Source organism: Suncus etruscus, chromosome 6 (genome assembly GCF_024139225.1).
Source record: "Suncus etruscus isolate mSunEtr1 chromosome 6, mSunEtr1.pri.cur, whole genome shotgun sequence".
NCBI lineage: Eukaryota > Metazoa > Chordata > Mammalia > Eulipotyphla > Soricidae > Suncus > Suncus etruscus.
The window spans coordinates 16,194,518-16,214,064 of NC_064853.1; the positions used below are offsets into that span (position 1 = coordinate 16,194,518).

A 19,547-nucleotide genomic window follows, 5' to 3' on the forward strand; every position below is an offset into this window, starting at 1 on the left:
TTGAGGCCAGGAAACAGGCACAGGGTCCCATTTCTCATCTTTAAGTGGTACTTATCCTTCAAGGACAATGGAATTTACGGTCTCACCAGGTTGCCCTATTATATATCTGAGTCTATCAGGGCTGTCTCTTGCAGCTGTTTAGCAAACAACTTCACCAGAAGGTAAGGTGAGGTCCGGTGATATAAGTGTCTAAGCTGGCAGCCAGTGGCACCGTGGAGGCCATGGTGAGGAGCCCAGAGGAGAGTGTGCATGACTCACTGAGTGTGAAACTGCCACACAAGGCACCAGACAAAAGTAAAGAAATCCTCGGACAGAAGCGATAGGACAATGAGTAGGGCATTTGCCTAGCATGTGGCCGACTCAGGCTCTACCCCTGGCATCCCATATGATTCCCTGAGCACCACCAGGTACTAATTCCTGAGCACAGAGCCAGGAGTAACCTGCACATCACCTATGTGGCAAAAACAAACAAACCCAAAGAAACTCACATCAAACCCAAATGCCAAATAACAGCAAACCCAAATGAAACCAAACATAAAACAAATTTGTTCAGTCAGATGGGGCACACTGACTAAATTCTCTCTGGGATGTGCCATTCTTGCACTCCTGCTTTTACTTCTCTCTCTCTCTCTCTCTCTCTCTCTCTCTCTCTCTCTCTCTCTCTCACACACACACACACACACACACACACATACACATACTCCCGACCCCCATTACTGTTAAATGGTATTTATTATTAGTATTATTATTTTGGTTTTTGGGTCACACCCAGCAGCGCTCAGGTGTTACTCCTGGCTCTATGCTCAGAAATCGCCCTTGGGAGGCTCAGGGGACCATATGGGATGTCAGGATTTGAACCACCATTCTTCTGCATGCAAAGCAAATGCCCTACCTCCATGCTGTCTCTCCAGCCCAGGTATTTTATTATTAAAGAATAAAAAAAAAAGAAATGTCATTCAGCCTTCTTTTGAGCAGCACTAAGATATTTATAATAAACCAGATGCTTATCTTACCTTCTTTTTTGAGGTGTGGGAGATAGAACCCTGATATTCACCCATGCATGAGGCATGTGCTCTGCCACTGAATCCCATGGGCCCCTTTTTCTTCAAGAAACAGTTCAGCGGGGCTGGAGAGATAGTACAGAGGCGTTTGCCTTGCAAGCAGCTGATCCAGGACCTACGGTAGTTGGTTCGAATCCCAGCATCCCATATGGTCCCCTGTGCCTGCCAGGAGCTATTTCTGAGCAGATAGCCAGAAGTAACCCCTGAGCACTGCTGGGTGTGGCCCAAAATCCAAAAACCAAAAAAAAAAAAAAAAAGAAAAAAGAAAAAGAAGAAGAAGAAACAGTTCAGGGTACCGAATGATTTATTTGTTGAAAAGGGATAATGGGGGCCCGGAGAGATAGCACAGCGGTGTTTGCCTTGCAAGCAGCCAATCCAGGACCAAAGGTGGTTGGTTCGAATCCCGGTGTCCCATATGGTCCCCCGTGCCTGCCAGGAGCTATTACTGAGCAGACAGCCAGGAGTAACCCCTGAGCACCGCTGGGTGTGGCCCAAAAAACAAAAACAAAAACAAAAAAAAAAAGAAAAAAGAAAAGGGATAATGGAGGGGCCAGAGTGGTGGTGCAAGCTGTAAGGCCTTGTGTGCGCTAGCCTAGGACCATCCCCCGGCATCCCATATGATCCCCCAAGCAGGGAGTGATTTCTGAGCGCATAGTCAGGAGTAACCATTGAGCATCATAGGGTGTGACCCAAAAACCAAAAAAAAAAGGGGGGGGGATGATGGGTTCTAAGTCTGGGACCCTCCATACCTGGACTCAATTAAAGCCGTGATAATTCTCAGAGGGGCAGGGCTGAAGTGGGTGGATTGAGAAGGGTCTGTGGTGGTGGGGGGGGAATTGAAGTAGCACTGAGACATTAGTTCAGTAGTGACAATTACACACAAATGAGATGTGAAGCTCACCTCCCCCAAATCCTCAGACTGCCCACTAGTGTTAAGTCAGTGAAAACAAACCAAAAAGAACAAAAAGTTGAGGGACCAGAGAGATAGTATAGTGGCTAAGGCATTTGCCTGGCATACAGGTAACTCAGCTTGATCCCCAGAATCCTATATAGATCACTTCCAGGTTGAGTGGAGACTCCTGAATACAGAGTCAAGAGTAAGCCCTGAATACCATCTGCTGGGGCCCCAAACCTATTATAGAAGAGAAACTGTCCTAAGGATCTTCCTGGAGGTGGGAGGAAGAGGGTAGTGGAAAGTTAGAGGATAAAGAGAAAACTATTTTCCACTTTACATTCTTTTTTTTTTTTTTTCTTCCCTAGTGTCTTCTTAAATATCAGACCTCAAAAAGTCAAGCAAAATACTACATGGCTGCTTGAGACACAAATTTTTTTTTTTTTTTTTTTTTTTTTTTGTGGTTTTTGGGTTACACCCAGCAGTGCTCAGGTTACTCCTGGCTGCATGCTCAGAAATTGCTCCTGGCAGGCACGGGGGACTATATGGGACACAGGGATTCGACCGATGACCTTCTGCATGAAAGGCAAGCGCCTTACCTCCATGCTATCTCTCCGGCCCCGAGACACAAATCTTTAGCAAAGTATTTTGTTTCTTGCTAAAGTTTTATGTGATCTAAAAAAAAAAAAACCTAAAACCCAGGATCAATTTATATCCTTTGTATAAAATAATAGCCAGCTCAGCTATTAACCCAAATCAAAGGCATTCCCCCATCTTCCTCTTTCCTTTAAACTTCTTTGGTATGTAAAATCCCACCTGGATAGTACGTTCTCTTCCTCAACATTCCCCCTCCTGGTGAATTGGGATTTTTTTTTTAATAAAGAAAGAGAAGTTTGGGCCAGAGATAGCACAGCAGTAAGGCATTTTGCCTTGCATGCAGCCACCGGAGATAGACCCAGTTTGATTTCTGGCATCCCATATGACTCCTGAGCTTGCCGGAAGTGATTTCTGAGTCAAGAGCCAGCAGTAGCCACTGAACATCGCCGGGTGTGGCCCCCAAACTAACCAACCAATAAATATGTAAGTAAATAAATTTTATTTATTAAAAAAAATAAGAAAGAGCAGTTTGGCTTGGTGTGCTCGGAGAGACACCAGAAGGCTGAAAAGTAAATTGGCTCCAGGACTCTTTCCTGACTGGCTTGGTTTATTAATTCTTTGCTGCTACCCTACCTTCATTAGACTCATCCTCTTGGGGGTGGAAACACAGTATGTGGGGTGATCTCACAATGTAAAATTTATCTTATACTTTGTATCAATTTTTTTTTTTTTTTTGGTTTTTGGGCCACACCCGGCAGTGCTCAGGGGTTACTCCTGGCTGTCTGCTAGGAAATAGCTCCTGGCAGGTACGGGGGACCATATGGGACACCGGGATTTGAACCAACCACCTTTGGTCCTGGATTGGCTGCTTGCAAGGCAAACACCGCTGTGCTATCTCTCCGGGCCCACTTTGTATCAATTTTACTTTGTATAATGTATGGTTATTTTTTGTTTGTTTGTTTGTTTGTTCTTTTTGGGCCATACCATCAGTGCTCAAAGTTTACTCCTGGGTCTGCGCTTAGGGATCACTTCTGGTAGTGCTGGGGGGACCCTATAGGGTGCCAGGAATCAAACCCAGGTCTGTTGTTGTATAGCAAACACCCTACCTGCTGTACTATCAATCTGGCTTTTGATGTGGTTTTTGAGTAAGTCAAAGCCCCCCCCCCCCAAATGTGACCTTTACTGGTTATATGCACTGGATAATGAAAGCTCCATCAACCAAGAAGAAATTAAAATTCTCGAATTCCAAGTATTAAAAAAAGTTGTGAGTGGACATGAATGTTGTTAAGAATGAAGCAAAGCTTAAACAGAGTTGGAGAAAGGGACGTGACCACTTTCATCCCACACTCCATGAAACAATGATGATGAGTCCAAGGGGTAAGACTCATTATTATTAATGGGCCAGAATTTGGGTCATACTCAGCAGTGCTCAGGAGGTATTCCTGGCTCTGAGCTTAGGAACAGCCCTTGGTGATGTTGGGGCCTAGACGCAGGGCTGGGGGATCTAGCCTGATGGGCTGCAAGCATGGCATGGGCCTTTCTATTGTACTCACTCTCTTCATTTTATACTCTCAGGGATGGGCACCATCCGAAATCATTGAATACTCTTCTGAAATGTTGTGTGATATTGTGGGTCTCTGGGGCATTTGCAACAAATGCTATTTTTAACTCAGAGAAGATCCCCAAGAAATTCTGACCAGGCCAGTGGAGAGACAGTGTGTATATCCTGTTCCAGCAATGGATCCTCACACCATGAATAGTCCAAGTCTCCAGTATAGGCTAAACCATCTGCTCCAGAACCATGTGACATTTCTAGAACTTACCAAGGGTGTGTCTTTTCCTCCCACGATGCTGAGACCAAGTCCTGACTGCCCCTTGGATATTTCTATAATCATTTCCTGGCCAGGGATGATTGGACACGTGGCGGGGTCAACCGAAAGAGGAGCCTGGAAACTGCCTGGGGAAGAAAGAAAAGCATGTGAGTTGTAGATGGGTGTGTGTGTGTGTGGGGGGGCTGCATGTAATATTTACACACACCCTCCATTTAGGGACCAGGAAAGAAGACAAGCCATCACTGCCTGTTCATCGGGCCTGGAGAGATAGGACAGTGGGTAGGTCGCTTGTCTTTTATTTTTTATTGAGACCAATGTGAATTACAGGTTTTTCACAGTTGATTTTTTTTGTTTGTTTGTTTTTGTTTTTGGGTCACACCTGGGATGCTCAGGGACCAAATGGGATGCTGGGAATCAAAGCAGGTCCAACCAGGTTGGCTTTGTGCAAGGCAAATGCCCTACTGCTGTGTTATTGCTTCAGCCCCTAGTCTTTCACAGTTGTATTTTGGACACATAATGACAGTGAATTAGGGCCATTCCCACCACTAGTGTTGACCTTCCTCTACCATAGCTCCCTGAATGCATCCCATACCTCCATCCTTCGCCCCCCGGTCTACCAATGAAATAGGTCCTTTTGTGTTTAGCTTGTTATAGTTTGGGTCTCTTGATTCTATTGTCATTGATTGATTTTGGGTTGGGTATTTAGGTCTGATCTTTTTTTTTTTTTTTTTTTTTTTTTTTTTTGGTTTTTGGGTCATACCTGACAGTGCTCAGAAATCGCTCTTAGCAGGCTCAGGGGACCATATAGGATTCAAACCATCATCCTTCTGCATACAAGGCAAATGCCCTACCTCCATGCTATCTCTCTGTCCCCACAGGTCTGACCATTTTTTTTTTCCACTCAATGCTCCTGAGACCTCTTGGCTCCTGAGTCCCATACACTTTAGGTCACTCGTCTTGCAGGTAGTCTACTTAAGTTCTCAATGCCTGGCATTCCACAGGGTACTCCCCAAGTCCTGCTAGAAATGATCCTTGAGCACAGAGCTCTGAGCACAACACCGAAACAAAACAAAACAAAGGAAAACAAATCAGTGATGCTTCTCCTTTCAAAGCATCTACTGCAGGGGCTGGAGAGATAGCACAGTGGTAGGGCATTTGCCATGCATGCAGCTGATCCAGGACAGACCTGAGTTTGATTCTAGGTATCCCATATGGCCCCTGAGCTTGCCAGGAGCATTTTCTGAGCACAGAACCAGGAGTAACCTCTGAAGCGCTGCCGGGTGTAGCCCCCAAACAAACAAACAAAAGATTTACTGCAGTCATATATGAAATCCTAAAAATAAATTTTGGGGGTAATAATGGTGATCTGGGCAACACCCAGAGATGCTTGGCAGTGATGCCTGTTTGTGCTTGAAGGAACCACATGCCAGGGATCAAACCAGGGTCAGTGGGATGCAAGACAAATGCTTTATCCTTTGTACAAATGCTCAGGCCCTGAAATTGTTTTAATAATAAAATTACCCCAGTGAAAACTGGCCTGGAAGCCTTTAAGATAATTAAATACCCGCAGGCTTAGATTATAATGAGAAGAAAGACTGCTAAGACAGAAGATTCTGAGTTGGAGTTATAAAACGCTAATGAATAGTGCTTAAGTGTTTTCAATGAGAGCATATGATATGAATTGAACTAAAGGACTTAATCAATAAAATATGATGTAACTGAAATAATTACCCCAAAATTGGTCTCTAAATATATACCTCGTAAAAGTGGAGGAGGTTAAAAATACACCACTCAAGAATTAAATACTGGGTTCAGAACCAGAAAACTTATTGTTTTGCAAAGATTTTCCATATTTGGTTTGTTTTGTTTCTAGACCATACCCAGCAGTTCACAGGTTTTATGTCTAGCTGTCTGCTTAGAGGTCACTCAGCGGTATTCAGAGAACCATATGGGATGCTGGGGATTGAACAGGGTCAGCCATATGCAAAGAAAATGCCTTAACCACTGTACTACCTCTTTGGTCTTAAAGGCTTAGTTCTGAAGCAGAAGAAATGTCACAAAGAGTCAGAGCTCAGCCCCATATGTTTCTCTGTTTCTCTAATTCTTCTGAGTATAGTCTTGGGGATTCCCAGCATCACTGAGGAGGCATCCTTATAAATAAATTAAACAAGCAAATATACAAAAAGGCTGGAAAGGGGGCCGGAGAGATAGCATGGAGGTAAGGCATTTGCCTTTCATGCAGGAGATCATCGGTTCGAATCCCGGCACCCCATATGGTCCCCCATGCCTGCCAGGAGCAATTTCTGAGCCTGGAGCCAGGAATAACCCCTGAGCACTGCCGGGTGTGACCCAAAAACCACAAAAAAAAAAAAAAAAAAAGGCCGGAAAGATAATAAACAGGTAAGATGCTTGCCTAATTATGTACTGATCTGAGCACAGTTTCATGTGACTCAAAAATTAAAGAAAAAAATTCATAGTTTCAGGAGCAGGTTCAGTGGTAGGGAGCGTGTCTTGTACATATAAAGTCCTGGATTTGAGTCTTTGTACCACCCACAAGAAAACAAACAAATCATTGTTTTATGACAGGGTTACTTTAAAATCCAGAGGCCAGAGGTGGGCTAAATAAGATGAAATTGGGGGCCCGGAGAGATAGCACAGCGGCGTTTGCCTTGCAAGCAGCCGATGCAGAACCAAAGGTGGTTGGTTCGAATCCCGATGTCCCATATGGTCTGCCAGGAGCTATTTCTGAGCAGACAGTCAGGAGTAACCCCTGAGCATCGCCGGGTGTGGCCCAAAAACAAAAAAAACAAAACAAAACAAAACAAAAAAAAGATGAAATTGACTAGGATGCATAATAATAACCATTTGCTGAGAAAACTCACATTTTCTAGATAACTGACTCTAACTTTGAAAAATGAAAATATTGAACATGTTAGTTTTAGGAGAGTCATATAACATCATATAATGGTCTCCAGAGAACACCCTCTTGTTGGGGCCCAAGTTGGACCATACTGAGCACTGGTTCTTACACTGTGACCTTAGTGAAGGGCTGATAGCTCAGGGCACCACCTCTTGGTGGCTGCAGCTCCAGAACAAAGGTCAAGTGATCAGCTCAGAGGAGGTGGGTGGGCAGATAAGGCCAGTGGGTTTTCATGTTTGCAAAAGGTTGAAGGAAAAAAAAAAAAGAAAAAGGAAAAAGTCAGGTGGGAAGTGCTCTTTCAAGGCAGGTGAAGAGTACATTTAGGAAGGCTTCTGCTTCAGAGATACTCATCTTCCAAGTTCCAAATAGGCATTTCCTTATGTGATGGGATGCTAGGAATTAATACAGCTCTCAAAAACAAACAGGCATTGCTGTAAGGCCGGATTTTTCCATGGAGCTCTCCAGTCTACTCTAGAGCATTGTAAAGAAAAATTTACAATGAAGAGGCAAGAGAAGCAGATAGTCAGAACATCCAAACCTGGCTTGTTTCCCTTAGCTTAACCATAAAAAATAGTCATTGACTCTGCTGGTGGGATTAATGTTGATATATTATATCCCTAGAACTCAACTATCAATAACTTTGCAAATCATGATTCTTTATATAATTAACATAATTAAAAAACAAAGATAAGGGGCCGGGCGGTGGCGCTAAAGGTAAGGTGCCTGCCTTGCCTGCGCTAGCCTCGGAGGGACCGCGGTTCGATTCCCCCGGCGTCCCATATGGTCCCCCAAGCCAGGAGCGACTTCTGAGCGCATAGCCAGGAGTAACCCCTGAGCATTACCGGGTGTGGCCCAAAAACCAAAAAAAAAAAAAAAAACAAAGATAAATAACAATCTTCCTCCTCATGTTCCTCCTTTATTTTCACACTCCTAGCAGACCTGGAGGGATCCTATGTGGTGCTAGAGATCAAATTGGGGTTGGAGGCTTGCAAGGTAAGCACCTTAACCTTTGTATTATGTCTAACTCCCACCTTTTTCTATTGCATATATATATATATATATATATATATATATACACACACACACACACACACACATATATATATATATGGTAAAGAAATATGTGACTAGCACATGAAATTCAAATTTGCTGTTGCTACATAAAGCTGTGTTGGAAGACACATGGATTCACATCCGTCTGGCCTGTGACTGCCATCATGCTATATACACAGTCACACTGCTGAGGAGACCAGATGGACTGGGCACCTTCAGTCTTTCCTCTATGGATCTTTCCAGGAAATGTTGGCCAATGCTTGGTGAAGGAAGGACATGTGGGAACCTGGCTGTGAGTGGCCCCATTCCAACTCGTCATCATTATGTCATGGGGTCAGTGATGAAATGGGTGGAAGGTTGAGTTGGAAGGAGCATCCAGTACTTCAGGCTGTGAGAGAGGCTCTTTCCCCCAGAGGGGAGAACTCAATGAGCATATGGTGGTGCTTAGTTCAGGGGTGGCCGCTGGCAACATCCCTACCATGGCTGGCTCTATCCATGTGCAATTTGTTCATCTAATAGCCTCTCAGTTAACTTAGGGGCCACATCAACAGTGATGAGAAAACTTATGCCAAGAGCTGGGGCAAGGGCGTAACTGGTAGGAGACTATGATCCTTGGCATAGCCTGCCATCCCATCTCTGATATGTCACCTCTGTTGGGTATGGTTGTGATAAGAAAATGTCCTGGGCCCGAAGAGATAGCACAGCGGTGTTTGCCTTGCAAGCAGCCGATCCAGGACCAAAGGTGGTTGGTTTGAATCCCGGTGTCCCATATGGTCCCCCGTGCCTGCCAGGAGCTATTTCTGAGCAGACAGCCTGGAGTAACCCCTGAGTGCTGCCGGGTGTGGCCCAAAAACCAAAAAAAAAAAAAAAAAAAAAAAAAAAAAAGAAAAAAAAGAAAATGTCCTGATAGAGCCAGAGTGATAGCACAGCAGGTAGGGAGTTTGCCTTGTATGCAGACGACCAGGGTTCAATCCCTGACGTCCCATATAGTCCCCCAAGCCTTGCAGAAGTGATTTCTGAGCACAGAACCATGAGTAACCCCTGAGCGCTGCTGAGCGTGCCCCCAAAATGAAAAAATAAATGCCCTGAGTTTTGGGGGATGTGGCTCAATGGGAGAGTATATATGCTTCTCATTGTGAGGCTTCAAATTTGATCCCTGGTACTACTCACATGTATCAGAATGTGAGGTTGTGACCTTAATTTCTCGCTAGTTCTTTTTGAAGGGGGAGGTGGTGGTTGGACGCAGATAAATCTGTGGTATTGAGGCCACTGGGGCTATACCTGCTCATTCTGGGAAGGGGTGTGTGCGACTAGGGACTGAACCTGGGGTTTTGTTATTCCCAAGCATGTGCTCCAGTTCCTGAGTCTTGCAAGTGTTTTGTACTTTATATGTCACTTCCCCTGAATATACAATAAAAAACGAGCATACAACAGTGGCATTATTTCCTGGATTTTTTTTTTTTATTTTGTTTTGGTTTTTGGGCCACACCTGGTGGTACTCAGGATTTACTTCTAGCTTTACACTCGGAAATTGCTCCTGATAGGCTTGGCGGATCAGATGGGATGCCTGAGACTGATCCCGGGACTGTCCTGGGTTGGTTATGTGCAAGGCAAACACCCTACTGCTGTGTTATGGCTCCAGTTTCTTGGATTTTTTAAAGAAGTGAATGTTTTGGAAATGACTCTTCCTGCCTCTGAAGAAAAGAGAGAACACCTTGTGGCAGACCCTGAAGGTGGTGTTTCATTCCTGCACCAGGGCGTGAGCTTCTCTTTGAGGATCCACACCACATCCTCGTTCAGTTTTCCCCTAAAGCTTTGACAAAGTAGAATAGCAAATGATAAAAAAAAAAAAAAAAAAAAGAATAGCAAATGATCAGATTAAACTGTGGGACAATCAATCTCCATAATTGAGGCCTTAAAAATGTGATATCCAGGAACTTATTGAAATTCTACTTTGGGATCTGCCAGTGACTAATGTCAAGATTTTGATTTCTGAGCCACACCCAGCTGCTCAGTGGCTACTCCTGGTTCGGTGATAGGAACCTCCATAGAGTTTTCCCTATCAGGGATAAAACCCATGTTTCCTACATGCAAAGCCTGATCTTCAGCCCACTGAATTCTCTGCCTGATTGGAATCAGCAAAAGGGTAAAGAGTAAATATTTTGTGTCTGACAGTCTGTCTACAAGAACTACTTAAAATCTATCACTATGGACTGGAGAGATGGGACAAAGAGCTAAGATCATTTTTGTTGTTGTTGTTGTTGTTTTTAATATAGGAGGCTTGGTATCAAGCCCCAAGCACTTCTATGAGTGATCCCTGAGCACAGACCTAGCAGTAGCCCCCCCCCCCAACCACCACATAGACACCAAAACAAAACAAATAAACAAACAAAAAAAACCCAGATAAAGTAAAAGTAACTATGTATAATATATAAACAAGTACTCTGACTAAATTTTATTAATGGACACTAAAATTTGAATTTTCTAAAATAAAGTTCTGATTTTGTTCAGTCTTCAAAATGTGAAAACCTTTCTCAGCTGATAGGTGCTACAAAAATAGTTTCTGGAGGCTAGAAAAAAATAGTACAATGGGTAAGGTGCTTGCCTTATAAGTGCCCCACCAAGGTTCAATCAGCTTCCCGTATAGTCCTTGAGCCTCCAGGAGTGATGCTTGAGCAGAGTTAGGAGTAAACTATGAGCATTGTGTGCCCCCTGATAAAAACCCCACAAACGACTTTTGGGCTAAATTTGACCCCACGAGTCATAGTGTACTGATCACATTTAGCAAGAACTATAGTGAAAGCTCCATGATTCTTTGTAATAGCTGCTTGCTACTTTTCCTATAAGTGAATATTTATGTAAAAGGAGAAAAGAGCCAATTACCAAAAAGGAGGCCAGTCCTGCTAAGATCACTCAGGGGTATGTTTTATCTTCAGAAACATGATGTTTTAAGTTATGGAAAAAAACCAACTACCACTACTACCAACAAAAACATACCCATGAAAGGAAATGAAAAAACTCATTATTCACTTTGAAGCTCTCTTTTCAATTGCTAGTCAGCATAATTCAAGTCAGGAGTTCAGGAGAACATAAATACCAATTTCTTTGAACACTGAAAATTAAATCCTCGAATAGCTTATATCAACATAGGCAAGGCTAACAATTTGGATCAATAAGATTTTTGAGAGTGATTTGTATGCCTCAGCACCAGAAGCGTTTCCTGAGGGCTTCTTTTGATATAATAGTTTTCTTTTCAATAAGCAATAGGCAATGGAGCGGGGGGAGTAATAATATACCAGGTGGGGCTCTTGTCCTACATGCAGACAACCTGGGTTTGATCCCTGGAACCTTATATGGTACCCCAAGCACCATGAGGATTGATCCCTGAGTGTAGAGTCAGTAGGGTGCACTTTCCCCAACCTCAGTTTGATCCTTGGCATTTCATAGGATCCTCCAAGTTTGCCAGTAGCAATCCCTGAATGCAGAGCCAGGAGTAAGCCCTGAGCACTCCTTCATCTTATTCCTTTCTCTGTCCCCCAAGTCCAAAATACAAAAGCAAATTCTAATAACAGAGGTGAGCAGAATGGTAGAGAAAGTCAAAGGCCTTCCCTGGTCCCCAAACCAAGAAGATAGAGAGAGGGGGTACAAGTCGAAGGTTCCTGACTCTAGGGCCAGGGCTCTTGCTCAGGACATCAGGATCCCAGCTTATCTCAGGTATAATGAATGACTCTGTCCAGTACTGATCAGAGGAAGAACCATACCATAGCCTGTGAGTTCTGCATCTGGTGATGGATATGATGAACTTGGTGCTAAAGGGATCTCTTGTGGATTGAAGGAGACCTTTGCAGAATACTTTTGCTGTTTCATCTGGCTGACAGCCTGCAAAAAAGAAGGAGAATTAGATCAATGTTCAAGAGGGAAAAGGAAGTAAGAGGACATGTTACAATTTGGCATCTTGTAACCAAAATGATGGCACACTCCAGAGATGTCCTGGAGAAATGAGAGTGGAGGGGTGATGAGAGGAGATGGGTGTGCTTTGGATCCTGGTACCCTGCTTCTCTACTCAGCCCCTAAGATGCTTCAGGGAGAATGGATCAATGTGAAATTTACCCATCTGCAAATTTACCCACCATGCAAGTGGCCTATGCTCAGATTTTCTGAGCACACGCCACTGTCCACCTCTTCCCGACACATTCACTCTACCCAGCGATACTTTAGGTGGTGGAGTAAACATCATGAGGAGTAGAAAGGGACCTCAAACAGCCTACTGCATGCCAGATACAGGAACTGCATTTTACTCAGCCAAGACTCCCCAATTCATTCACTATGGGTTTCCCATGCCTGGAACATAGGAGGGCCTCTGTGGAATATTTGAAGAATGACCATGTGATGACAAATGGACGCAAGAGATGGAAATTTAAGAGTAGAAAATGAATTTACAGTTCAGCGAAGATCTTTGTTGGGCGAGCTTTGGAGAATGAACTTGTCATTTGGGATGTTTGTGGCTGATGCCTCCAATGAATATCAGAACCAGAAAAACAAAACAAAAGAAAACAAACAATAACAAAAACCCCAAAGGACGTCATGCTGGTTTAGCAGGCAGTTACAAAGAATAGGTAATGGCCTGACCTGCCTTCTGGATCTGTAGTTAGCCAGGGAACCTAGGCCAAGCTGGAAGATTCTGGTGGAAGCAGTGAGGCAACGGGCTGTCCCTGGAGTCTAGAAACAGGATGAAGGTAACTGCCCTAAAATAATGGCACCTCGAGACTCAAAGGTGTGAAATCACCCCTCGCACCATATTTTCAACCCCAGGTCTGATGTAGGGTAGCCGTGAAGAATCAATAAACCAAGCCATCAGGAGAGAATCATGGAGTCAGGTTGGTTTCTTGTCTTGTGATCTTTTTCCTTGTGCCAAACCCAAATGAAAACCTTTTTTTATTCTCCCAGTACAAATTCAACCAGGTTGGGGAGGGTCCAGTGAGATCTAGGTGGACTTTCAAAAGGATAAGTGAAAAGGAAAGAGGATGTTGGAAAAAAGAATGCCTTTGTTTTGGGTAAATGCAGGGTGTAAATGCAGCAAAGGGGGGCTGCACCTCTGTACCAGGCACTGTGCCATTTGTAACTGCTCACCCAATACCACCATTGAAGGGCTCTGTGTCACTTTCTGGTTCTCAAAACTGCTTTTCTACTCCTGAATTCATGTTAATCATGAAGAGAGCCTTGAGAATTAGGCGACATTCCTTTTCCAAGGAAAGAAATCAAGACACACAAATGTCAAGTGACACATTTGAAATCATACAGCTAATGAGAGGAAGTTGGGTGGGGAGGGACTAAATGCCTGTGATTGAAGAATACTATATGTCTAATGTGGAGATCCAATTGCTGAGAGGCAGTGATTTATTAGTTGTTCTTTACCCCCTGGTAGTTTTTCCATCACTATCATTTTATAATGACTGTAAACTTTTTTTTTTAAGAATATGTAGTCATCAAGCCAGAAAGATAGTGCAGGATGTTAAGGCACTTGGCTTGCAGGTGGCGAACCCTAGTTGAAATCTTCGTGCTACATATGGGGCCCTCAGCACACCAGGTGAGCACAGAGCCAGGAATATTTCCTTTGCATCACCATATGTGCACTCCCTACTCCCCTCAAACAAAAAACCCAACTTATTCTAAGGCAAGGAGTATAGCTCAAAGGGATGGAGCACACCTTCACGCTTTGTCTGCTAGTGGGCTTCTGGTCTTGATTCCTACGTTCCTTGGTTCAGATAATTTCTCAAGCACTGCTAGAAGTGACCCCTGGCTGTGCCAGGAGCTGTCTCCAATATTCTGTGTATGACTCTTGCTCCAAAATGGATTATTTAAAGACATCATTTCAATAATTTTTATCTTTATTTTTTATTTATTTATGTTTTGCTTTTTGGGCTCTGGTATCACTCAGGTGTTATTCCTGGCTCTGTGCTCAGAAATCACTCCTGACAGGCTTGGGAGACCATAGGGGATGCTGGGGATAGAACCCAAATCCATCCTGGGTTGGCTGTGTGCAAGGCAAATGCACCACTGCTGTGCTATCACTACAGTCCCACTTCAGTGATTTTATTTATTTATTTATTTATTTATTTATTTATTTATTTATTTATTTATTTATTTATTTTTGGTTTTTGGGCCACACCCGGCGGTGCTCAGGGGTTACTCCTGGCTGTCTGCTCAGAAATAGCTACTGGCAGGCACAGGTGACCATATGGGACACCAGGATTTGAACCAACCACCTTTGGTCCTGGATCGGCTGCTTGCAAGGCAAACGCCACTGTGCTATCTCTCTGGGCCCACCACTTCAGTGATTTTAAGGAGGGCCAGATACATAACTCAAGTGGTGGGGCACATGTAGAGCAAACCCCTGGGCTGCATTCCCATGAACCCCCAATTACCTACTTGGTGTGACCCCCTAATAATAAAAAACAAATAAGAGAATTTGAAAGATGACCAAAATAAAGGAGGTTGCCTGGAAAATGGAACAATGGGACAATCAAAATATCAATTTTTTAATATAATTTTTATTTTAATCATAGTGGCTTACATATTGTTCACAGTAATATTCCAGGTACATATTAACATTGAATCAGGGGAATTCCCATCACTGAATTGTCCTCCCTTCACCACCGTTCCCATCCTGCCTTTCATATCCTCCACCCTCACCCCAGGGGCTGCTAGAATGAGTGGTCCCCTCTGTGTCTAGTTTATTACTTAGTGATCTTATAACTGTTTGGTCTTGGTACCTTGGTGCCTCTAATTGGGAGGCAGGACTAGATAGTTCAAGTTATGTGGTTTGGTTTGAGAAAGAAAAAAGTAATAAAATGGGGTAAAAATTAACTATGCCGACAATGGGCAGAGTCCTTCTAAAGGCTCTCATCCTCAGTTTGAGAGACGAAGGGGAAAAAAGAAGATGAAACACCATAACAGTTCAAAAAGAAGTATCAAATAAGATATCCAGTGAGCACTGCAGCAATAAAGATATGCACCACATAATTGCCATGGTCTTGAGATAAAAAACATGACAGAGCAATAAAGATATGCACCACATAATTGCCATGGTCTTGAGATAAAAAACATGACAGAGTGCAAAAAGGAAGAAGAAAAAAGAAGAGAGAAAAAGTAAATATATGAATAAAAAAGTGGACAACTACTTCAATATCCACCCCAAACATCAAAATATCTAATAGAGGGCTGGAGAGATAGCACAGTGGTCAGGACACTTTCCTTGCATGCAGTGACCTGGGTTTTATTCCTGACATCCCTTATGATGTCCTGAGCACCACCTGGAGTGATTTCTGAGCTCAGAGCCAGGAGTTAACACCTGAGCATCATTGGGTGTGACTCCCAAACAAAGAAGCAAACAAGTAAAAAGTATTTCATGGTCTAAGAATCACATTTCCCACCAGACTGAAAGCTACCTATATCCACAGTAGACTAAATCCAGGTCCCTGGATACAAAAGATAAGAGCTACTCACTTGTCAGGTCATTCTATTAAGGATGAGGACCTGCACTCCTTTCTCCCTAGATAGAAAGCCAACAGGATAGTAATAATCGCAGCATCCATTTTAGTCCCAAAGCAGGGCATAGGGGCAATGCTTAGCCCGTTGCCAAGGAGAAAAAAACCAAATAAGAACAAAAAAGTAATCAGAGAAAGGGAAGTTGGGCCCAGGACCCAGAGACACCATATCCTCTATCTGACCTCATCCAGATGGTGACATTCAAGAGAATCTTCTGGCAACAACTGAACCTCATCTTTTTAACCCATCCAGCATGTCTATCTGATTTTCATTTTGTCTAAAGACAGAATGCCTGTAACAAAGCTGAATGCCAGCTGCAGTGGTGTCTTAGAGAAAAATCACGTGAATTTGAAAGTAGGAAAGCACTGAAGGGCAGAGACTAGAATTTCATAATAGTGGAGTATAATGGTTCACTTTAACTGGCTCCATAGAGCCTCATCTCATTGAGCACACTGGGGGCCCATCTGATGCTGGATTGAGGGTCGGTCAAAAAATGAGGCAATAGCTCTAGAAACTAAGTGAAATGATCAAATTGATATTAAGAGCCAGAGCTTGTGTGTGCGGTGTGAGTATACAAGTGGTGGGTGTGTGTGGCGTGGTGTGGTGTGGTGTGGTGTGTGTGTGTGTGTGTGTGTGTGTGTGTGTGTGTGCACGCACTTGTACCCTGGATCTCCTACAAACAAGATAGGTGCTCTTCTTCTGATCTGCATTTTTGCTCCAAGGCAGACCTCCAGTTGGAGTGGTGATAAATGTTTGTTTCTATGACTTGTTCCTTGGCACAAAATCAAACTTTTACACATGAAGGATCTGAAAGCTTGGGTTTGCCAAGCTTAGATGATACTATATTAGAAAGGGAGAGTTGGAAAAGCCCTTTGTAAGTCTTCCAACTCAACTAGATCAGAAGCTCCAAACTGTCTTTTTTATAGAAAATAATAGGGAGCTTCTGCAATTTATAAATTCTGGACCTCTCTCCTAGACCAAATAAATTGGCACAAATGGGTGTAGAGTGCAAGAAAGGTGTGTGTGTGTGTGTGGCGTGTAAACTGACACAGTGCTTAAAATTAAACCATGGATCCTTACCCCAGGGTGAGTGGATTTCTAAGAGACCAACAGAGAGAAATCTGAGAACTATAAAACCTCTGTGACTGTATCTAAGTTACACTTATCAGTGTTTCTGACAAAGATTTTCTACTCCAACTCTTTATGCTGAAAATTAGAAATAAAACATTATTAAAAGAAAGCATTCTTGCTAGGATTGCCACCACTCATGGGCACTATATGTACAAGTAAATCAATGAATTTCTTAAATTTGATCATCTCTAAATCAGCAGCAATATCTGTTTCTTGCAAGGTTGCTATACAGAACAGAGAGAAATGCACAGAGGGGATGGGGCACAGTGGCCTAGTGTATGCTTCACCATAGGGGGCCCTGGCTTTTATCCTTTCCTTTGAAACAAACAATTTCACTCCCTGAAATCCTGCTGGACTATAATAATAAATAAAAGATAACAAAAAAATTAAAAAATGGAAAAAGTACATAATAAACCTATCACAACCAACAACACCTTAGGACATTAATCCTAATCATTTTTGTTTCTTCTTGTTTTGGGGCTACACTCAAATGTACTAAGGGTTTACTCCTGGCTCAGTGCTCAAGAATCACTCCTAGAGTGCTCAGGGGATCATATACAGTGCCAGGGATTGAGCCCAGGTTGGCCACTTGTAGGGTAAGTACCTTACCTGCTGTACTATTGCTCCAGTCCATAATATTAGGTTTAAATGCTTTTTTATGTCCTATATTATTTCTTGGTTTTGACTCACACTTTGTTTGTGGTTTGGGGCCACTTCTGGCTTGGTGTTTGGAAGACCCTGTGGTGCCAAGGATGAAATTCAGGTTTCCAGCATGCAAAGCATGTGCCCACGAAATCATCTCCCAGTTCCCTATTTTTATGATCTTTAATTACAGCTTCATAGGCTGGCTTGTGATGGAAACTCTTTGGGATGGAAAATTCCATACTCGTAAAATGAAGTTAGTTCCATTTTGGAACGGCTCATCTACTCAGAAGTTCTTTTCCAGATGAAGCGAAAGTTCCCTTCTCTTCCGTAGCACCACAAAAGGGTTAGAGCCACTTTTTCCAAAGGAGAACCCTTTAGATAGTACTGTGGCTGGAGTGACAGTACAGAGACGAGGACATTTATTTTGCATGTGGCCAACTCAAGCTTGATTCCCAGCACCCCAAATGGTCCTCTGAACCCTACGAGGAGTGAATACAGAGCTAGGAGTAAAATCTGGGTCTCACTAGGTGTGGCTAAGTGGGGTAGGTGGGCAGGAGGTAGACATACACAACAAGACTTAGGGGCTACTTCTGGCTCTGTGCTAAGAGGAGATGGATGAAAGGTATTTTCAACACTGTGCACAGAATTGGCAATCTGGTTGTAGGTTGACTTCTCCATCACTTCCTGCCAGCTCATGAAGGATCTGATGCCATTGCAACCTCCTCTTTTGCTTTGGACCAGCATTTACTAAGGCACCTCTCCTAAGTTGAGTGAACCCCTCAAGTGTGTTACATACATGGTCTGCTGTGCACTCAGGGGTCCTTCGTGGGTCAGCCAGCACTCCTTGTCCTGCCACCGGGGAGGCATCCTCCTGAAACGTACAAGAAGAGGCTGTAGTTAGTGGCACAGGGGTGGGGTGTGGCTCCTCAGCTCCCTGCTTGGCTCCGAGTATCTCTTGCACCACTTAGCAGAGGTCATTTGGCTACAAACTAGTGATCCAAGGACTGCTGATCTACATCTCTGATACCCAAGACAACAAATAGCAAACCCTCAAAAGGCAAAAGCCCAAATATCCCCAGCAGAGATCAAATCAGGGGCAGATCTTTCAGAGCCAGTTCTTGTTTCTCTAGTCTCTAGCTAATTCTTTTGTTTGTTTGTTTGTTTGTTTTTTTTTTTGGTTTTTGGGCCACACCCTGTGACGCTCAGGGGTTACTCCTGGCTATGCACTCAGAAGTTGCTCCTGGCTTCTTGGGGGACCATATGGGACGCCGGGGGATCGAACCGCGGTCCGTCCTAGGCTAGCGCAGGCAAGGCAGGCACCTTACCTCCAGCGCCACCGCCCGGCCCCTCTAGCTAATTCTTTTGACCGTTCTATGACTTGTTGATATTATTTGTTTGTTTGTTATAGTTGTCTTGGGGCCACACCTGGCCGTGCTCAAAACTTACTCCTAGAAGGGCTCATGATTATATGTAGTGCTGAGGATTGAACTCAAGTTGATTGCCTGCAAGGCAAGTTGCCCTACCCATTATATTATTGCTTCCCCCCCTCAATTTGGCAGTCTTAGGCCAATCATCAGATATACATTTTCGTGTACAGGAAGCACATTTGACCATGTCTGGGGGCATGGTGCTGGGGTTGGGACCCTGGGAGAACTCCAGCAAAACTGTGCTCCAGCCCTTGGGTATCTCATCATCTTCCAGGTCTTTGATGTCTATTTTGGCTAAATGTTTTTCCTTCTCTTATACCAGTAATCCTGACATCTATATTTAGATCAAATATTAGAGCCTCTCAGGCTTCAATTTCTAATATAAGAATTTTATTTCTTCTAAGACATGCTAGTAGGGACCAAAAAGTCTCTTTGCTGAAG

At 43.5% G+C, this 19,547-nt stretch overlaps 1 protein-coding gene across 1 annotated transcript in view; it reads right to left on the reverse strand.

The window, feature by feature from the left end:
• The window catches only part of PATJ (PATJ crumbs cell polarity complex component), a 367,443-nt gene that overhangs the window by 64,326 nt on the left and 283,570 nt on the right, over nucleotides 1-19,547 (reverse strand). Inside the window, exons 32-35 of the mRNA XM_049774382.1 lie at nucleotides 18,476-18,550; nucleotides 12,985-13,074; nucleotides 12,117-12,234; nucleotides 4,374-4,507 (exon numbers count right to left, since the gene is read on the reverse strand). Of these exons, the coding sequence (XP_049630339.1) occupies nucleotides 4,374-4,507; nucleotides 12,117-12,234; nucleotides 12,985-13,074; nucleotides 18,476-18,550 (417 nt within the window). The remainder of the gene's footprint in view (nucleotides 1-4,373; nucleotides 4,508-12,116; nucleotides 12,235-12,984; nucleotides 13,075-18,475; nucleotides 18,551-19,547) is intronic.